The sequence below is a fragment of the Dromiciops gliroides genome, chromosome 5, assembly GCF_019393635.1.
Source record: "Dromiciops gliroides isolate mDroGli1 chromosome 5, mDroGli1.pri, whole genome shotgun sequence".
In the NCBI taxonomy this organism is placed as follows: domain Eukaryota; kingdom Metazoa; phylum Chordata; class Mammalia; order Microbiotheria; family Microbiotheriidae; genus Dromiciops; species Dromiciops gliroides.
In genome coordinates this window covers 137,234,435-137,253,453 of record NC_057865.1, presented here as the reverse complement: position 1 = coordinate 137,253,453, position 19,019 = coordinate 137,234,435, and the positions used below count along the sequence as shown (strand labels likewise).

The following is a 19,019-nucleotide window of genomic DNA, read 5'->3' as shown; positions in this document are numbered from 1 at the left end:
CTCCACCCCGAAAATATTAAATGTCTTGTACATCCAATCATTGGTGTACCAAAACAAATCTCAATATGGTCGGTTCTGTGGAAACCTATTCAGTTATTAATCTATATTTTGTGGATGAAAGCAATTTACCAGATTTTCGGCTTTGTACCCATCGCTTCTGTGTCACGTAAGAAATGACATTGTGAGTTTAGACTCACGATTTGATCCATGTGGAAGAAACACCCAGTGTGAAAACTACCTTTACCAATGTAGGGCGACAACTGTCATTAATGTAACTAAATGTTATGGTTATAGGTTATACACACAAAAAATATTAGTTAATCTGGTCAATTCAAATAAAAAGAAAATTTGTCAGACTAGTTATTAGGTATCATGTAAATATAAAAAACTTGGTGGTTTGCCTGAATTCCCTTTCTAGTCAGTTGTGTAGACTTAGTCAAAAAGATAAATAAGAGTGGATTTTTATTTCCTACATATGAAACTGTAGCTTATTTTTTGACAGTCATTTTCAATACAATAAGCTTCCCATGGTCGAAATTTCAACAATGTATAAAAGAGCTGAATAAATACAATAGTGACTTTCCATACTTACATTGGTTTCATCATTCACTTCTACTTATTACAGTCATTCAACAAACAAGACTGGATGCTAGTAGTCTTCTTATATAGTTAATGCTAGTTTGAAGAAATGTAATATTAAAACATCACTTTTAAACATCAAACTCTCAATATGAAAGAATATATATAAGGAAGTATCCAAAACAGCAAATGTATTTTAGAGCAAAAGCATTACAAACAAAACAAAAATCCATTTAATAAATAGATTCCAATAAGGATATTTTACTCCAAACACAAATCCACCCATTAACAACAAAAAAAAAATTCATTTTTGCTACTAATATAATCTTAAGAAAATGCTGGTCATAAAAATGGGCTTTAGAAATAGAAGTTTATCATAGTATCATGTACATAATAAGAATAACTTATAAAGCTATTAAACAATGATCTAAGCAATTCAAGGAGGAAGGTTTTTGATCTGGGGGAAACAACTTTTTTTGAAAGAATGATTGCACATAAATGATTAAAACATAAGTCATGACTCTGCACATAGGGGAAAGAACCCACACTCTTATTTATTATATCTTCATACTGCATACTTTTAAAAATTGGCCGCAGAAATACTTTTATGGTTCGGGAAAGGCACAAACTTTGAGGAAACAAATGAAACCAAATTCATTTTCCATTGAATAAATACATCCAAATTATCTGTTTCTTTTTGGTAAATGTGAAAAATCATGCCTCTTACTACAAATAATTCCTCTCTAAACATGTGGTATGACCAAAGTAATGAGACTGTGGCTAATAAAGGCATTCCACCATACTCCCTACACATAAATGTGAAAATCAGTTTCATTACAGTTATACCGTGTAAAATGCCAAATAGGAGATAAACTATTTCATTTTTCCTAGAACTCCCAATCTGGCTACTGTCGTTTAATAAATCATGTGCACAATTCATTGGCAGCTAGGATAGCAACCTCAAGAGAAGCCTTCACAAATTCAAAGCTAAGTTGGCCTTAACATGGTCGTTTTCATTTTTACTTTGGTAGGTATAGGTCTCAAAATGCAACCTTTATTAATTTTTTAGCATTTACACACAGCTTAAGCCACATTTTCCCCAGAGTTCCTTCCTGGCCCCATTTTTCCTTCAAAAAAAAAAATTACTGTCCTATCAGAAATGGTTAAAAGAGAACATGCATCAAAAATAATTATAAAGCTTTGTAGTCCTAAACATTTTCTTTTTTCAAATTTCTCTTTTAGAACCAATAATATTATTACATAGATTGAGAAAAAAGACTATAATTAACTATGTCCCTCTCTAAATTAAAACAAAGAAAGCAATGTGCTAATGCAGCCTCTTCTAGGAAATTTGAAAAAATTCATTAATTTAACTCTTTTTGGAGCTACAGGCTTTTAATGCCTATAAAGTTTAAATTCTTACCTTTCAGATTACACTATTTAATTCACTAAGTTCTTAGCAAAATAAGTTAATTTATGGGTCATATGTTAACATACATTACTTAAAATGCTGGACAGATTCACTATTATGTATGTTATATAAACCAGAATTTGGTAGACTGGAGCAAAACATTGTGGACAGTGGGATGCACTTATCCATGACCCTTTAGCAATTTATTAGTAACTAGATTCTCAATCTTCAGCAGGTAGAAAGAGGTAGACATAAAGTAAAGGTTCAATTCTCTATCAAATTGAAAAAAAAAAACTGGCTTAATTCTGAGGAGCTACAGTAACTTAAAGAAGTGCTAATAACCCCCCAAATTCAATCCTATTCATTTTGCAGATAGAAATCTAAAATTTGAAAGTTTTTGAGTAAGAGTGGAGAGTGAACCATCCCTTAGGAATACACTGATCACAGACTTATTTAAATGTAGAAAACATTGTTGTGGTTAAAAATTTCTTATATTATTACATTTCAAACAACTTAATATTAAATACTTTTACATAATGCATCGTGTATAACAATAGAAAACCAGTTTAAACTAGACAATTTAAATTTTTTTACCAGGTGAAAAATAACAAATTTAATAGAAGAACATGAGCACTTATGAGCCAGAATATCCTTTTTTGCTTAATATATTCTGACTTAAATTAGACAACTCCCTGAAAGAAGACACTGAGTTTTTGTTTGGAAGGTGTATGCATTTAACACTTTCCATCATTAAGAAAATGTTAAATGACCCTGAGATAGGACTATAAAATTGCCCAGTCTTTTTATTCAGATGCTACCAACAATGCATGCAAAAGTAATTTCTATTTAGCCTTTAGCCTATTGTTGTACCTACATGGATTACAGCTAATCTGACTAGTTTTGGATTCTATGCTGTTTTGCTAATCCTGTAATGGTCACAGCAAAGGCAACTGAAGGCACTGGCCTGCATGCTTTGCATATTTGTACCTTAAAATTCATTATAGGAAGGATCCTTTCTATTTACAATGGGCTTGAGGGCCTTCCAATGGTCTCAACTCAGTCTATAATACTATTCAGAGCAAGAGATTTTTTTTTTATAGCCAGTTTTTTTTTTTTCAAAATAGTAACCAAACAAGTCTGTTTTACATGCTCTAGTTTCTTCCTAGAAAATAAGGCATTTTTATTCTTCACTGATTATTTCAGAGCAGTCTTGTTTTGTTTTTTTCCAATATATATGAACATGCAACCTTTCTTCAAATTGCATGGTCATATTTAGTAGATCTTAGACATTTACAGAGAATTTTGGTTACAAATGTTATTCTTCAAACACACACTTTTTAGTTTAAAATAATACAGTTCCCAACACCTTGCATATACTGCAATTGCTTAAGAAAACAGTGCAACTATAAAGTAGCAAGATATTACCCCCACACAAAAAAATAACATATAAAAAGTGGCAAGTTAGTCATATTTAATAGTAAAAGACTCTGTCATGTTCCATCTTTGGTTCCTAATTACGATTTGACAAGTTTGAAGCCTTGTCCTGTGTCCAGCACAGCAGGCAGAAACCACCTCATTTTTAACCTTTTCAAGCACCTAAAACAAGCTTTGCAGATCCAGAAAAGGTTTAGGCTGTCACTGTCACACAGCCAGTTTGCCAAATGCACCAGAGGATACGTAACACGAGGAAAATATAACATCCAGTGCTTGGCAACATCACTTCCTGTTGGCAAATGTAGAGTATAGTCACTCCACCTTTTTGACACGCCATACGCAGCTTTCACGGCACGCCCCTTTTCAGTCCAGCTGATGTTGCTATTAGCATTACAGTTGTATTCCACCCAGTCTCTTGTAAAGTCACCAAGCTGTGCAGGGTCACCTTCTTCAAGGTCTACCACCTTGCTCATCTCTGCTCCCTGCACTGCAATATATTGATCATTAATTTTTTTCACTTCTTTAATCCATGGTATTGAGTTCTCACTATCTAGTACAATAATAAGTCGGGAACAGAAAGAACCATTCTTTTCTCTCCACCATCCCAAAAGCGTGTCAAGCCTTAATGTGTCTCCACCTACAATAAAGAAAATCCAACAGTCAGACTGTATCCGAAAATACCTGCATTAAGAAAACGGGATGGGATATTGAGGAAGGTCTGTGATAAGACTAACATTTACCAGAGTTTCCCTGATGCAGTTTCCTTCCCCTCCACCCACAACATGGAGTAAGCCCAGGATCCTCTTTCAACAAGGATTAGATTTCTCTAAAAGGAAACAAATCTGTTGCAGGGACTTTATTGGCTCCAGTTCCCCCACCACACCTTCCTGGTCATCTAAAGGCATAAAAAGTCCCAGGTGCAATAGTTGAGGTGCTCTGACTTGGTGGTTTTCTGAAGATCATGAAAGTCACAATGTTCCTCACCATATTTCCTATGCTCATGACCAGAAGGATTTTCATATTGAGACAGTGATGCATCCAGAGAAGCTAAGTGTCACTATATGTTGTGTTGGGGCAAAGGAAAACTTCTTTTGCTAACTGTTTGATGATTTGCATGTGCTTCCTTTCATCCCAGAACAGAACCTGAACTAAAAGAGGGCTGGTATTAAAGCTGCTTCCAAGAAGGTCACACGATTAATTACTGGCAGAGATGGAATTAGCGTCCAGTGCTTTTGCTACTCATTTTATTTAAACTTCAGATTAATAAACTCCAAATTCTCAGAATTAAATATGCAATCTAAAACTAAAGACTTCCTTTACAGGAGACATTTTAAAAACCAGATTTTAAACCAGTTTTTTTTTAAAAAGAAAAAAAAATGTAGATTGTATTAAAAATAGATGTGCTGAGATAGCCAAGAAACTTGTTTTATAAACTTGAATGTGGCTTATTTATTTTAAAAGGATGATGTTTATGAGAAAATGATTCTTTTGTTATCCTCATTTTTTGCCTACTCTTTCAAAGCCCAGTCTCTCATGGACATTTCTGACCTTGCCCCCAAATTCATCCCACCCAGACCATCTTATCTAGGTAGAATTCTTACCATAAGCCCACCACTGTTCAAGTAGGACTGAGTGAAGTGCAGATTATTTTGTATAGCTTGCTGGAGTCAGAATGATCTGAGTGTGTTAACATGATCAAAGTCGTGTCCCCCAGTCCCTCATTAGAAAAAGCCCACCTCTCATTATAATATTCATTCTCTCATTAGTTGTTAGCCAATCAGAGTTGATTTTTACCCTCAGGGACACCCCCCCCCTTTTCCAAAGGTATTTAAACATTCAACTATCTCCATGCCAAGTCTTTGGTTATGAGAGAAAACAGCCTCAATATATTATTTGCTAGTCTAATTAATAAATTGATTATTAATTACCCAGACATTGTCTCATGGAATTTTCATCTACATCATTTAATAAGGAAAATCAATCACATTATAGTTAACTAAAAAAATTACCTTCATCTGTCCTAATTTTTGGTGGGTAAGGACTGAAGGACTATACTATACTATAGGTACTATGAATGGTTTTTATCTTTAAAGCTGTTCTAGCCCAGAAGAATAGCAGATAACCAGACAAATGTGCTAAGAAGGACATCTAGAGCAGAGGTGTCAAATACGTAGGCAGCCCTTACAACATTCTTGTGGAATCAGATTAAAATTTAATTGGGAAATATTTAACAAGATAAATAAAAATACAACAAAGATAATATTAATACCTGATTTTCTAAGTCAATATGTGGCCTGCAGGGATCCTTAAGTATGGTTTAATGGCCTCTGTTTCTATTCGAGTTTGACAATACTGGTGTAAGGTATTTAAATTTCAAAGTTTACTAAGTAGTTTCACAATTATCCTTCATTTAACCTGGTACATAGGCACTCAGTCAACTAGGGAAACCACTGGTTTGATTTTTTCCTGATTTCTCCATTCTTCCTTCCAGATAGCTAGATGTTGATAGAGGAAAGTCATAAAAATATACAGATTTATCCCACTATGCCAATAATTCTCGCCCTAAGTGGACCCGATACTGTTGCTCAGAAATGCCTCAATTCAGGAGTCACTGATTTTTTCACTGTTTTTCACATCCCCAAAGCAACTATTTCAAATATTTTTCTCCTTTAAACCACATGCTCACCAGATGATCATAGATGATGTACCTACACTGTCAGTGGAAAAAGCTGACACTATCCAATAAGAAAGAAGTCTCTTTGTTCAACTCATCTCCCTCGATGCTTCAAAACTTTTCAATATCTTTACCCACTTTTTTTCCCCACAGATGAGGTGTCACTACTCCTTGCCAAAGTGAGTTCAGTAACTTTTTCCTTAATGTAATTCCTTGCCATTTTTTTGAGAAACTTGTTCCATCAATCAAGTGATCCAAGTACAACAAGGTAAATTAATCTCACAAGGATGTAAAACTTGGTGGGATGAAATCCATGATCAGAATGTGTCTCAAGGTAGGGAAGAGAAAATGGGAAGAGGGGAAGATAACATTGTCTTTTAAGAAGGGATACACACATGTGAGAAAATTCAGGAACCAGAGGGGAGATGCATGGTGCATAGCATATGGATAAAGATCAATGGAGAGTGAAACAAGAATGATGATGTTATCAGATTTTACTTCAGTCAACCTAGAATAAAGAGAGTGAGTTCAGGAAACATTTAAAGCATGGCAGACAGGCATCACATAGTTGTGACGAGAGACTTCAACTGTACAACATCTGCTAGTGCTTTCTCTCTGCCAAAAGCAGAGCAGTGAACATCTTATTTTAGCTTAATTATAACTTGTCCTTCAAAAGGAGGAGGAACTAACATGGAGAAATCCTGTTCTGGGTCTGAATCCCACTAACAGGAAGGAACTGACTGCTAGAGTGGAGAAGGTGGTATCCTTTAGGGGATAGGACCATTCCCTCCTAGAGGTTGTAATGCATAAGGAGAGAAAAGCCACAGGTATTACCTGATATGCGTTATAAATTTTCAGAAAAGCAGGAAGAGGTAGAATGTAGACTGAAACTGTACAAGTGGAGTCAGTCTAAGAGGGACAGGAAACTCAGGAATCAAATTGGGAAGACATAAAAAGAAACAACAGATGACCCCCAAATAACTAAGATTTTAAAAGATGTAAAGAAGTTAGTACAGTAGGTACAGAGTCAGTCTCAAAGTAAGAAAGACATGGGTCTATATCTGGCCTTTGACATAAAACTCAAAGAAAAGAGATGTTTGATTTTTATTAGAGCAAAGCTTTTGATAAAGTACCTCATTCTGTCCTTGGAAGAAAATGGAGAGATGTGGACTAGGTAATACTAGAAATAAGTGGATTTAGAAATGAGTGGATGGCTAGACTCAGAGTATTTGCTAATAGTTTATAATGGTTCAGAAGGAAACAGGTGTCCAGTGAAATACCTAAGGGCCTCCACTTGGTCCTCTGCTGTTTAACATTTTTATCACTGACTTGAATCAAGAAATAGATGGCATGCTTATCAAATTTGCAAATGATAAAGCTGGGATGATTCTGGATGATCAAGATAGGACCTAAAATAATCCCGTCAGGCTAGAAAATTGGATTGAATTTCATAAGAAGAAATTTAATAGGGATAAATGTAAGGTTTTACACTGGGGTCCAAGATATCAGTTTTGTAAGTATAGGATTGGGGAGCTATAGCTAGAAAGCAGTTTAAATGAAAAAAATCTGAGGGTCTGATGTGTCAAAAATGTAATAAAGCTGACAGAAAAGTTAATTTGATCTTGAGCTGTATTCGGAGACAGCTTCCATAAACTGGAATATAATGATAGTACTACTGTAGCTGTCCCTGGTCAGACTATATCTGCCCATCAGTTGATCAACAAGCAGTACTGGGCATTGTGCTTAATGCTGGGGGTACAAAGAAAGGCGAAGATATATGTCTCTGCCTTCAAAGAACTGAAATTTTAATATGGAAGACAAAAACATGCAAATTACTATTTACAAATAAGAGGTATATAGAGTAGATGAAGATAATTTTCAATCCTGTGTTTAGTTCTGGGTACCACATTTTAAACAGAACATTAAGAAGCCAAAGAGTATGAAGAGGAAAACAATTAGGATGGTGATAGAGCATGAGTTTATGCTATCTGGGGGCTGGCTGAAGAAAATAGGGACATTTACCTGGAGAAAAGAAGGCTCAGGAAAGACATGTTTGATGTCTTCAAGTATTTCATATGGAAAAAGGGCTTATGCTTGTTCCCCCATCTGGCTCAGAAGGCAGACCCAAGGAAGAAGGTATTTTTAGTGGATTCCAGGAAAGGTTTCTTGATAATAAGAGCTGTCTCAAAATGAATGGGTTGCTTTGGGTGCAAGCTGTGATAGGATGTCCCACTCTTGGATATGTTGCAATGGGATTTTTTTTTTTTCTGGTGGGCTGGACTAGGTGGCTACTGGGGCTCCTTCCAGCTCCGAAATTCCATATGACCTGTTTCTTATGAATTTTTAAATCTTCCTTCTTTCCATAAAAATACACAGGACTCAACAATCCTGAAAAATCTATCCCAGATCAACATTCTCAATGGCAAAAAAACCTGGGCTTAATTAAACATCATATTATTAACATGTTTTAAAAAAACACGTTTTTATTACATCTCCCTCAGACAATAATTTAGACAGAGAAAACATTTTAAACTCTCATAATTCACTTCAGGGGGTTCAGCCAGATGATCATTAAGGTAGCTTCCAACTTCAAAATTCTCAAGATTCTATGTATCTACAAATGTGTTTCATTTTTTATGTTTAGTTAATTAACACCATCAAAAATCATATTTTAGAGCTCAGAGGGATGTTACAGGTTAAGGTTAAGTCCAATTCCTCATATTAAAGATGAACTGAGGCCCCTAACGGTTACCTCACTTATTTATAGTTAGTGATACAGCCTGGACTAGAATCCAAGATTCTTTATTTATGCAAGTCAATATTCTTGCAACCATGTCACCCTTCCTGAATTAAGACTGAACACTTTTTTCACTGAATTATTTGAAGTAAAGAATAAAACAACAAAACAAAGAACTAAAAAACCTATGTTCTTCTTCATAGACAAAGACTTTAAAATACTTTATTTGTAGAAGTTTATTGCTTTTTAAAATACTCTGTAGGATTAATGTTGAAAATCTATATATTAAAGGAAAATCAAATCACTGATTCTAAAATAGTAAGATTCTTTTCCCTCAAACTGATAAGTAATATAACTCTCTCTTTAATTAAGAATACTTTTCTGTAATAGCAATTAAAGTTATCCCTAATAAATGGATCCAGAACTCTGGGATTTCATGGTCACGCATGCTAAATGTTCAGCCAGTAATTAAGAGGAACCTTGAGGTCTGGATTGATAGAAATATTTCCAACATTTTCAAAAGGTCTAAAGTGAATTACCTGCTAAAGCCCATTCTCCTGTACCATGAGTGTGACCACTGTAATACAAAACATAAGTGTCATGTCTGGGTCCATCTGTAGTCCGAAGTTCAAGGAAAGCTTTGAGCTTGGAATGTAAAGTATCCAAAGAAAATCCACTTGTGGAATAGTCACAGCCATATGTTTCAATCATATGATAAGCAAAAAATCGCTGAATGGCATTGAGCATGCCAGTAGACCTCAAGTTCAGCTCCTGAACATGCTCTGGTGGAAGAAGTGTTGGCTGACCATCAGGACTATAGGGAAAAAAATAAAATAAAACAGAAGGAGAAATTAAATTGGAAGGCTGCTAAAGATCATCTGGGCCAGAAGTTCTTAACCATTTTTGTCACAGACCCCTTTAGCAATCTGGTTAAGTCTATGGGTCCCTTGTAAGAATAATATTTTTAAATGCATAAAATAAAATGCCTATGAAACCAATTATATTGAAATGTAGTTATCAAAAGAAAAAATTTCGGGGGTGGCTAGGTGGCGCAGTGGATAGAGCACCGGCCCTGGAGTCAGGAGGACCTGAGTTCAAATCCGGCTTCAGACACTTGACATTTACTAGCTGTGTGACCCTGGGCAAGTCACTTAACCCCAATTTCCTCACTAAAAAAAACCACAACAACAACAACAAAAGAAAAAATTTCAACCCAAGTTCATGGGCCCCAGATTAAGAACCCTTGATCTAAACCAACCCCTTCACACCAATGTGTTAATTCTAAAACTATCCCTTTCTTGCCACTCCCAAAACTAAGTATCAAGGTAGATAAGAGAATTCCAAACAAGAGGGTTTTTTTAATATTACCAATGTAATTCAATATTGTTGAAATGTTAATATGAAAGACACTAAAGATGTAAAGATGAAGTAATGGCAGCCACTGCTTTAAACTGGGGAAATCAGAATACGAGTTCTAAATTGTCTCTGAAACAACAGACTCTCTATAAAGAGACACAGCTCTCAATAGCATCTCATTTACAACTGTTGGCCAAAAAAATGCAGTTAATAATATTTCTTAGAAAAATATTATTTTGGGGGCAGCTAGGTGGCGCAGTGGATAAAGCACCGGCCCTGGATTCAGGAGGACCTGAGTTCAAATCCAGCCTCAGACACTTGACACTTACTAGCTGTGTGACCCTAGGAAAAAAACGTATAACTCTCATTGCCCCACCCAAAAAAAAAAGAAAAAAAAAGATTATTTTGATACATATTTTGAGGTAAAATCCATTTAAAAATTGATAGGGATCAGTAAAGAGGATTTATACATTCTTTAGTTAAAATCTCAGAATAAGAGGCAGCTAGGGGCAGCTAGGTAGCGCAGTGGATAAAGCACCGGCCCTGGATTCAGGAGTACCTGAGTTCAAATCCGGCCTCAGACACTTGACACTTACTTGCTGTGTGACCCTGGGCAAGTCACTTAACCCCCATTGCCCCGCGCAAAAAAATAAATAAATAAATAATAATAATAAGAGGCAGCTAGGTGATGCAGTGGATAAAGCACTGGCCCTGGATTCAGGAGTACCTGAGTTCAAATCCAGCCTCAGACACTTGACACTAGCTGTGTAACCCTGGGCAAATCACTTAACCCCAATTGCCTCACTAAAAAATTAAAAAATAAAATAAAATAAAATCTCAGAATAAAAATTAATGAACATTTAAATTATCTACTTAATTTTCATATTTAACATAGGTCTTCATAAAGGATTATTAACTTTAAACAAACTCAGATTTAAGGGAGGAATATATTTGGAAATGGAAAGATATTGGAAATTTGGTGATACAAAAGATATTGACTTTTTAAAAAAAAAACTTTGATTTCAAAGTCAATGTAGAAGAAGATACAAGCCTTAGGACATATTTCCAAATCTAGAAACAAGTTCAAGAAAATATCATTATGAAAGAAAAGCATAACATAGCAATAAATGAACCAAAAGCAGAAGCATTCTATCCTAAGAGATAATAAGTGAATGAGTGGTTCATAAAATGTGTTCCTGAAGCCCCTAAAGGCCTACACCACCCCTAAAGGTGATTTATTTAGTTGAGAACTCTAAAACTCAATTTAGGAGACCAGTCTTCATAACTAAATCAAAAAGACTAGGTTGTATCTTAAGATCTCAAAAAATAATGATGAATTTATTTGATTCTAGAAAAGGAAGAAGTTAAGTGACTTGCCAAGGTTAAATATAAAAGGGAGGATTTGGCCTTTAGATTCCACCTCACACCTATCAACTGGCACAACTGACAAAAAAAAAAAGGAAAATGACAAATGTTGGACAAATGTTGGAGGGGCCAGGGGAAAACAGGCACAGTAATGCACTGTTGGTGAAGCTGTGAAGAGATACTGTCACTCTGGAAAGCAATTTGAAACTATGCTGCAAAATTTAACAAACTCCTACTAGGTCAATACTCCAAAGAGATAAAATAAAGGGAAAATATGTTCAAAAATATTTATAATCAGGCAACTAGTATTTACTAAGCACCACTACAGTCAGGCATCAGGCTACACAGCACTGGTAATAATAGAGAACTGGAAACTAAGTAGGTGTCCAATGGGCTGAACAAATTTTGGTATATGAATGATATAGTGGAAAAAACCCCAATATATTTGAAGTCTGAGAACCTGGATTCAAATAATAGTTGTGTTAGTTGTTATCTGTATGAACTTGGGTAAGTAGCTTCAACTTTCTGGGCCTCAGTCTCCTCCCTTGTAAAATAAGGAGTTTGGATTAGATGGTTTGAGGTCCCTCTGGGCAGTATGTAGCTCAATGGGTACAGCACTGGGCTTGGAGTTAAAAAAAAAACCAACAGAATTCAAACCTGATCTAAGATACTTAACAGCTGTGTGACCCTGGGCATGCCACTTAACTCTTGCCTAAAACCGGAGAAAGAAATGGCAAACCACTGTAGTATCTTTGCCAAGAAAACCCCAGGGACAGTTGGTCCCTAGGTCATGAAGAGTCAGACACAAGTGAACAATGAGGTCCTTCTAAATTGATTATGCTATCATTTTTATCTTTGTGCTACCTGACCCATGACAGTATATAGTTCCTTACTACTACCTCTTGTCTAGACTATTTTTAATAGTCTTCTGAATGGTCTTTACTCTCTCTTCTATCGAATGCATCTTTCATATTAATCCTAGATTAATCCTAATTATGCATAAATCTGATCTTGTCATGCCTCTGCTCAAAATTGCTCAGTGGCTTCAAACTTCTTATCTTGGCATTTAAAGTCTTCTGCAATTAAATCCCATTCTACTTTTCCAGGCTTAACTCATCTTACTCCCCACCATGTATTTACTGTACACTAAATTCAAACTAGGCAATTTGCCATTCTCTGTACAGGTACCACATTTTCCTACTTTTTCGTCTTAGCTCTCACACTACTTAGAAAGTCTTCCTACTTGTTCCTAACCTCTACCAATTGAATTCCCATTCAATCTTTATTGCCTAGCTTAAATGCTATGCTGTCCATGGAAGCTTAGTCTAATCAGTGATGACCTTCTCTATCCCATGGACTTTATATAACACTCTGTGCTTCTCTTAAGTACTTATATATTACCTTATTGTCTTTTATTATAACAGCCCATGACTCAGAACCTAAGAAGCTTAGAAATAACAATGCTTCCAGCCCAGTACCCTCAAACATCCTGGGAAGCAACTCCTATGGAAATGAGGCCTAGCAATTACTCCTGCAGTTGCTACAGCCACAGCTACTGAAAACACAGAAAAGTAAATTCTTTCTACCAAAGTCCTTGGTACCATTAAATGGCTCACATCAGAAAGTGATAAGATTTTTTTCAGTGGAAATGTTTAAGAAGAGGCATTAAGATCTACTTTGCCACTATGGCCTAAGGACCATGGAGCTTTTTTCCATGTGACTTGCAGCTGAGACCTTCCATATGTGCTGATTCTCACATTAGAACATGAGCTCCTTGAAAGCAAAGGCTTGCTTTTCTATTTGTATCACCAGCACTTAGCAGAATGCTTTGCATGCTGTACTTTGCACTTATAAAAATAATGAATAAAGCATTTTAACTATCACATTTCCCCATTATACTATAAACTCTTTGAACAATGCACTTAATAAACAGTGGCAATGGAAAAATCACTAGATTTGAAATCAAGGAACCTCAGTTGTTTCATCTGTAAAATGAGAGCACTTCAAAAATCCCACCCCCAGTTCTAAGACTATGACCTCAGATCCCATGAAATGAAAATGGCTATAAACTATATGACAGAGCTATTAGAACTGAAGTATGGGGGCAGCTAGGTGGCACAGTGGATAGAGCACCGGCCCTGGATTCAGGATGACCTGAGTTCAAATCCGGCCTCAGACACAACACTTACTAGCTGTGTGACCCTGGGCAAGTCACTTAACCCTGACTGCCTCACTTAAAAAAAAAAACAAAAAAACCCAAAAAACCCCAAAGAACTGAAGTATGAATTTTGGGGCAAAAAATGCACCACTTGTTACTGATAGATTATAGTTTGTTTCTATTATTCCCAACTCAAAACACTGCTGTGAGGCTCAAATGAGATGAGGTATATAAAGTGCTTTTTTTAAAAAAAAAATTTTTTAAGTGCTATAAAATATCCATTATTATTATACTTCAAGTTATTAAAGTTTGAAGCCTAAATAAAAGCTATATAACCATCCTTTACATCTCAATGTGTCTCAAAAATATAGTTCTTAGTTAATATGTGAATCCTCTAATTTCCTTAAAAGGAAAAGAAATATAAGATTTCTTAGCTAAAATATCTAAAACACTCCATTGCTAGAAGTGTCCATATGAATGGTAACTATAATAGAAAATTTTATTATGTGCAAACTAACATTTCCATATACATTTTATTTATCTAGCGTTAAAATTTCCTTTCTGGATGGTTAAAAAAAAGCCCTCCATCATTTGTTATAGGGTATACATTTTGAGCCTTGTATCTCAAAGATGAACCTCTACAATTAAAAAAAAATTCTTTAAAAAGGGAAAATATTTAATAAAACCTTTTGGAAGCTGAGTTCTTTTAATGGATTAAAAGAATTTAGTTTTAAAGGTGTGTCTCTTCCCCACTTAAGTGGAAGGGAGATATAAGTTATGCAGTAAAAACTTCTTGGTTTAAAAAAAAAAAAAGAACTTCTTGGTAACAAAAAAACCCTATTTTCTTGTCAATAAAAGCACTTGTAACATATATAAGCAAAATCGAGGCAACACTTAAATAAAATACATTAAAAACAGTTATTTTGGGTTACAAAATACAAAACAAAACAAAAACAAAAACCCCACCAAACCCATGTCACAATAGCTATAGAACAAATTATCAACATCGCGGATAACTGATTAGTAATGTAGCCATTTAAATAAGAAATTCCTTTGTAATAAACTCTGAGAAATTATTAATCTTTTCTACTTTGGAGGCCCAAAATATTAAATAAATCAAAGATTTTTAACCTGTGGTCCATGAATGAAAAAGATGTTTTTTATAATGATATTTACTTTATGCATTTAAAAAACATTATTTTGAGAAGTCCATAGGCTTCACTAAATGACAAAGGGGTCCATGCCCCAAAAAAAGGTTAAGAACTCATAAAATAATTTTAAATATGCCATGCTTACTTACAGCAAATGTTTTTGGTAATATTTTTATGGCAAGAGTAAAAATGCAATGCATTGTCATGCTTACATTTTTTAAAAAAGGTTATCAAAATTGATTTAAATTTAATATGTAGTCATAAATATTCTAGTGACTGTCCTAGATCACTGTACCTGCAGAAGTTGGTGGGAATCACAACAGCATATCCAACACATGTTCCTCCTAAACAATTACCCAGTTCGTGGAAGAGCCCATGAGCCATGGACTCCAATGGTAAAACGATAAGAAACATGCTCAAGAAGAGTCCATTTGTTGGCTAGAGGAAACAAACAAAAAGGCCATTTATCAAATACGTTTGTCTTTACATTTCCATTAAATAACCTATCCCGTTCCTGCTAACAAAAAACCCCAAAACCTCTCAAAACTTTTCTTTCTTTCTTTTTTTTTTTTTGCAGGGTAATAAGGGTTAAGTGACTTGCCCAGGGTCACACAGCTAGTAAGGGTCAAGTGTCTGAGGCCGCATTTGAACTCGGGTCCTCCTGAATTCAGGGCCAGTGCTTTATCCATTGCACCACCTAGATGCCCCTCAGAACTTTTTAATCTAGACCCTTCATTTAAATTCTAGCTCTACTAGCTGTGTGACCTAGGATAAATCACTTTAACTTTCTGGGCCTCAGTTTTCTCATTTGCAAAATAAGGACTGGACCATAAACTTTATGATGTCTTTACAAGAATATAAATCCTATGCTGCTAAAATACAGTGTGAGGAAAAATTATCTTGCCATATGACTGGCAGATGTTGAACCTAACTGTCCAGAAATAGCCATTATTTCATCTGTAAAATGAGAAGTGTCTAGCATCTTTTCCAACTCTACATCAATTATCTGATAATCTATGAATCCCATGATAGTAAACGTCCACTGGATAGAACACATACCTTGATAATTATGGTCTTGATGGCAGTACTTATAATTAGACTCTCTAAAAGGGTATTATTCTTATAGAAATTATAATTTTGGGTAAAATTTCTAAATTCCTATCAATAGAGGAAAATCCTAGGAAATTTTAGCTGTTATAGCATGCAAAATATATGCAGCACTCGTTAATGTATTTTCAAACAGAGTAGTCACACACTAAAGCATATCTATCTGAGGGAGGAAACATAAATTATATGTGTATTTTTAAATCACTTCATAGTAATCCTAAAAATCAGATTAATCGGGGGCAGCTAGATGGCGCAGTGGATAGAGCACCGGCCCTGGAGTCAGGAGTACCTGAGTTCAAATCCGGCCTCAGATACTTAACACTTACTAGCTGTGTGACCCTGGGCAAGTCACTTAACCCCAATTGCCTCACTAAAAAAAAAAAAATCAGATTAATCTTAGATATGGGAAACCAGGAAAAGAATTTCAGAACTGCAGTCTTTTTTATTTCAAAAGTTACTGATAGGGTTTTTTTGCTAGTTCAAGGGTATAATGCAAGTGTTTCCTTTTTAAGTGTTAAAGAGTGTGAATACTCTCTTAATCAACAATATTGGAATTCATTTTGACATTAACCTCTTTATTCCTTTTTTTGCCCTTATTGCTTTTGAAATGACCATCATCTTTCCCTGTTAAGACTTAGAGCTATCCTTGACTCTTCTTCCCTCACATCCCCACCTCCCATATGCAATCAAGTATTAAGTCTTAGTCTACTTCTACCTCTTTTCAACCTGGGAAAAACTCAGACCAATTAGATAATCAATTGATGAAGTGAGGCTTTTTTCAGGGTGGAGGAATTGTCATTCAGGACAACACACTGCCTTCTTTAGACTGGGAGGCCCACTGAGGAAGGGGAAAAAGGAGCTTTTATAAGGCATAGTCATGGGAAATAGCAGGAGGGCATATATTGGAGACACAAAACAGCCAAGCTGAAGGAGGGGAATATTAAGGATTTCTAGAAACAAAGTTGTAGAAATAGCCTTGGGTTAGATTTATTTGTTAGGTGGTCCAGGAGCAAGGATTGTGGGAAACTACTGGGGCATGTGTAGGTTTTCTTGGGGGCAGTTAGTGCTAGTCAATGCAAGGTTGGGACCCCAGAGTTTCCCCAGAGTCTGATACTCTGCTACACCTCTCACAATGAAGTCCTTCTTTCCCCTGGGCTCCACCACCACTCTAATTCAGGTTTTCATCACCTCTAAGCTGGACCACTGCAACAGCCTCTCGCCTTTCTAATCCATTTCCTCCACTTGCCAACTTGATTTTCCTAAATCACTGGTTATGGTACTGCCCATGCAGAAATCTTTAGGGGCTCCATACTGCCACTAGGATAAAATACAAACTTCTCAGCCTGGACTTTAAAGCTCTCAATAATATGGGTCCCACTAACCTTCCAGTCTCCATATTACACACTCTCTCCTTCATACACTCCTCTTTCCAATCAAATTGAATTACTAACTTTCTGTCTACACAACATTCCACAGCCTATTCCCATGCCTTGGCACAGACTTTTACCATGTCAGTAACATACTCCCTACTCTCCCTTCCTAAAATTCCTATATTCTTTTAAAGCACAGCTTAGGTGCTACCTCCCACAAGTCTTTTCCTTATTTATTTTTTTCCTCCATTTTGTGAATGTTCTTTTTCTCTTCAAATTATTTTGCATGACTTGCTATCCACTACTGCTGGGTTTTGTATGGAAGAAGCATGCCCAGTAAAATGTAAGTTCCTTGAGGGCAGGGACATTTTTGTTTTTATCTTTGTATCCCCAGCTGTAATAAATGTTTATTTGTTGAAATGAACAGAAATTATGAAAAGTCTTGATGACAGGGGAAGCTGCTCAAAATATAAAGGACAAATTGAATATACATTAAAGAGTGACCTATAGAATATTTCTTATATTTTTTTGTAAATTAAAATCCTCAATTATTACCATTTCTTAAAAAAATGTTTTCTAAAATAAATTGTCAAAGGCTATTATTACTTACATTATGTGGGTTTACTACACAATTTGTGTAACTTCTATTTACATTCCTTTCTTCTTGCTCTTTGGAGAAAGGAGTTACACATACATACACACAACCTGCCTACATACTGGGGAATGACTACATAAAGTATGGTACGCTGATGTCATGACATATTACTACATCTTTAAGAAGCCCAACAAATATGAAGAATTTAAAGAAGTATGGGAGACTGAGAAGAATGAGTGCAGAGTAAAATAAATGGGATCAAGAAAACAATATACAGTGGGGCAGCTAGGTGGTGCAGTGGATAGAGCACTGGCCCTGGATTCAGGAGTACCTGAGTTCAAATCCAGCCTCAGACACTTGACACTTACTAGCTGTGTGACCTTGGGCAAGTCACTTAAACCCCCATTGCCCCACAAAAAAAAAAAAAAAAAAAGAAAAGAAAAGAAAAGAAAAAGAAAACAATATACAGCAAGCATGATAACATTATAAAAAGAAAGAACAAAAAAAGAAACTGAAGACTATGTAAGCATAAAGAACAGGCTTGACTCCAGATAAAATGCAGCTCCTCTTCTCTTGAAAGAAGTGAGAGAATATGGGTATGATGACATATAATGTGAGATCAGATGGGTGTATTAGTTTGCTGAACTGCCTTTTTCCCCTCTTTTTATTTTTTGTTATAAAGGATGGATCACTAGGTGTGGTGGAGGGATAGGTTTGGAAATTAATGTGCCATAAAAAACCGCTATCAATAAAAACTTAAAAGAACAGCTACAATATGAATAGCTTCTACTTGTTTCATAATTTATGTTGTTTTTTCTATAGATCCTTTGGACATCATCCAACTTAATGTCACTAAGACCTGTAAGTAAAGGAATGTATATGTTGTGTTGTAGTTGTATGTGGGAATTTACATGTTGTCTGGAGGTGCTTTCATATTATTTGCATTTTCAGTCAGCACAGCAAATGATATAATTTTCCCTATTTTCTTTCTGTAAGGTTTTACATATCATGCAATATGAGGAATATAAAATAATATTGTTAAACAGAATGGGTTTTGGTATGTTTTCTAAAAAAAAAAAAAA

General features: G+C 35.4%; 1 protein-coding gene across 1 annotated transcript in view; it reads right to left on the bottom strand.

Annotated features, from left to right (window-relative positions):
- Nucleotides 1-417: 417 nt before the first annotated feature.
- Nucleotides 418-19,019, bottom strand: part of TMEM168 (transmembrane protein 168) — a 59,225-nt gene continuing 40,623 nt past the window's right edge. Inside the window, exons 3-5 of the mRNA XM_043969023.1 lie at nucleotides 15,161-15,303; nucleotides 9,375-9,649; nucleotides 418-4,061 (exon numbers count right to left, since the gene is read on the bottom strand). Coding sequence (XP_043824958.1) covers nucleotides 3,505-4,061; nucleotides 9,375-9,649; nucleotides 15,161-15,303 — 975 coding nt within the window. The 3' untranslated portion in view covers nucleotides 418-3,504. The remainder of the gene's footprint in view (nucleotides 4,062-9,374; nucleotides 9,650-15,160; nucleotides 15,304-19,019) is intronic.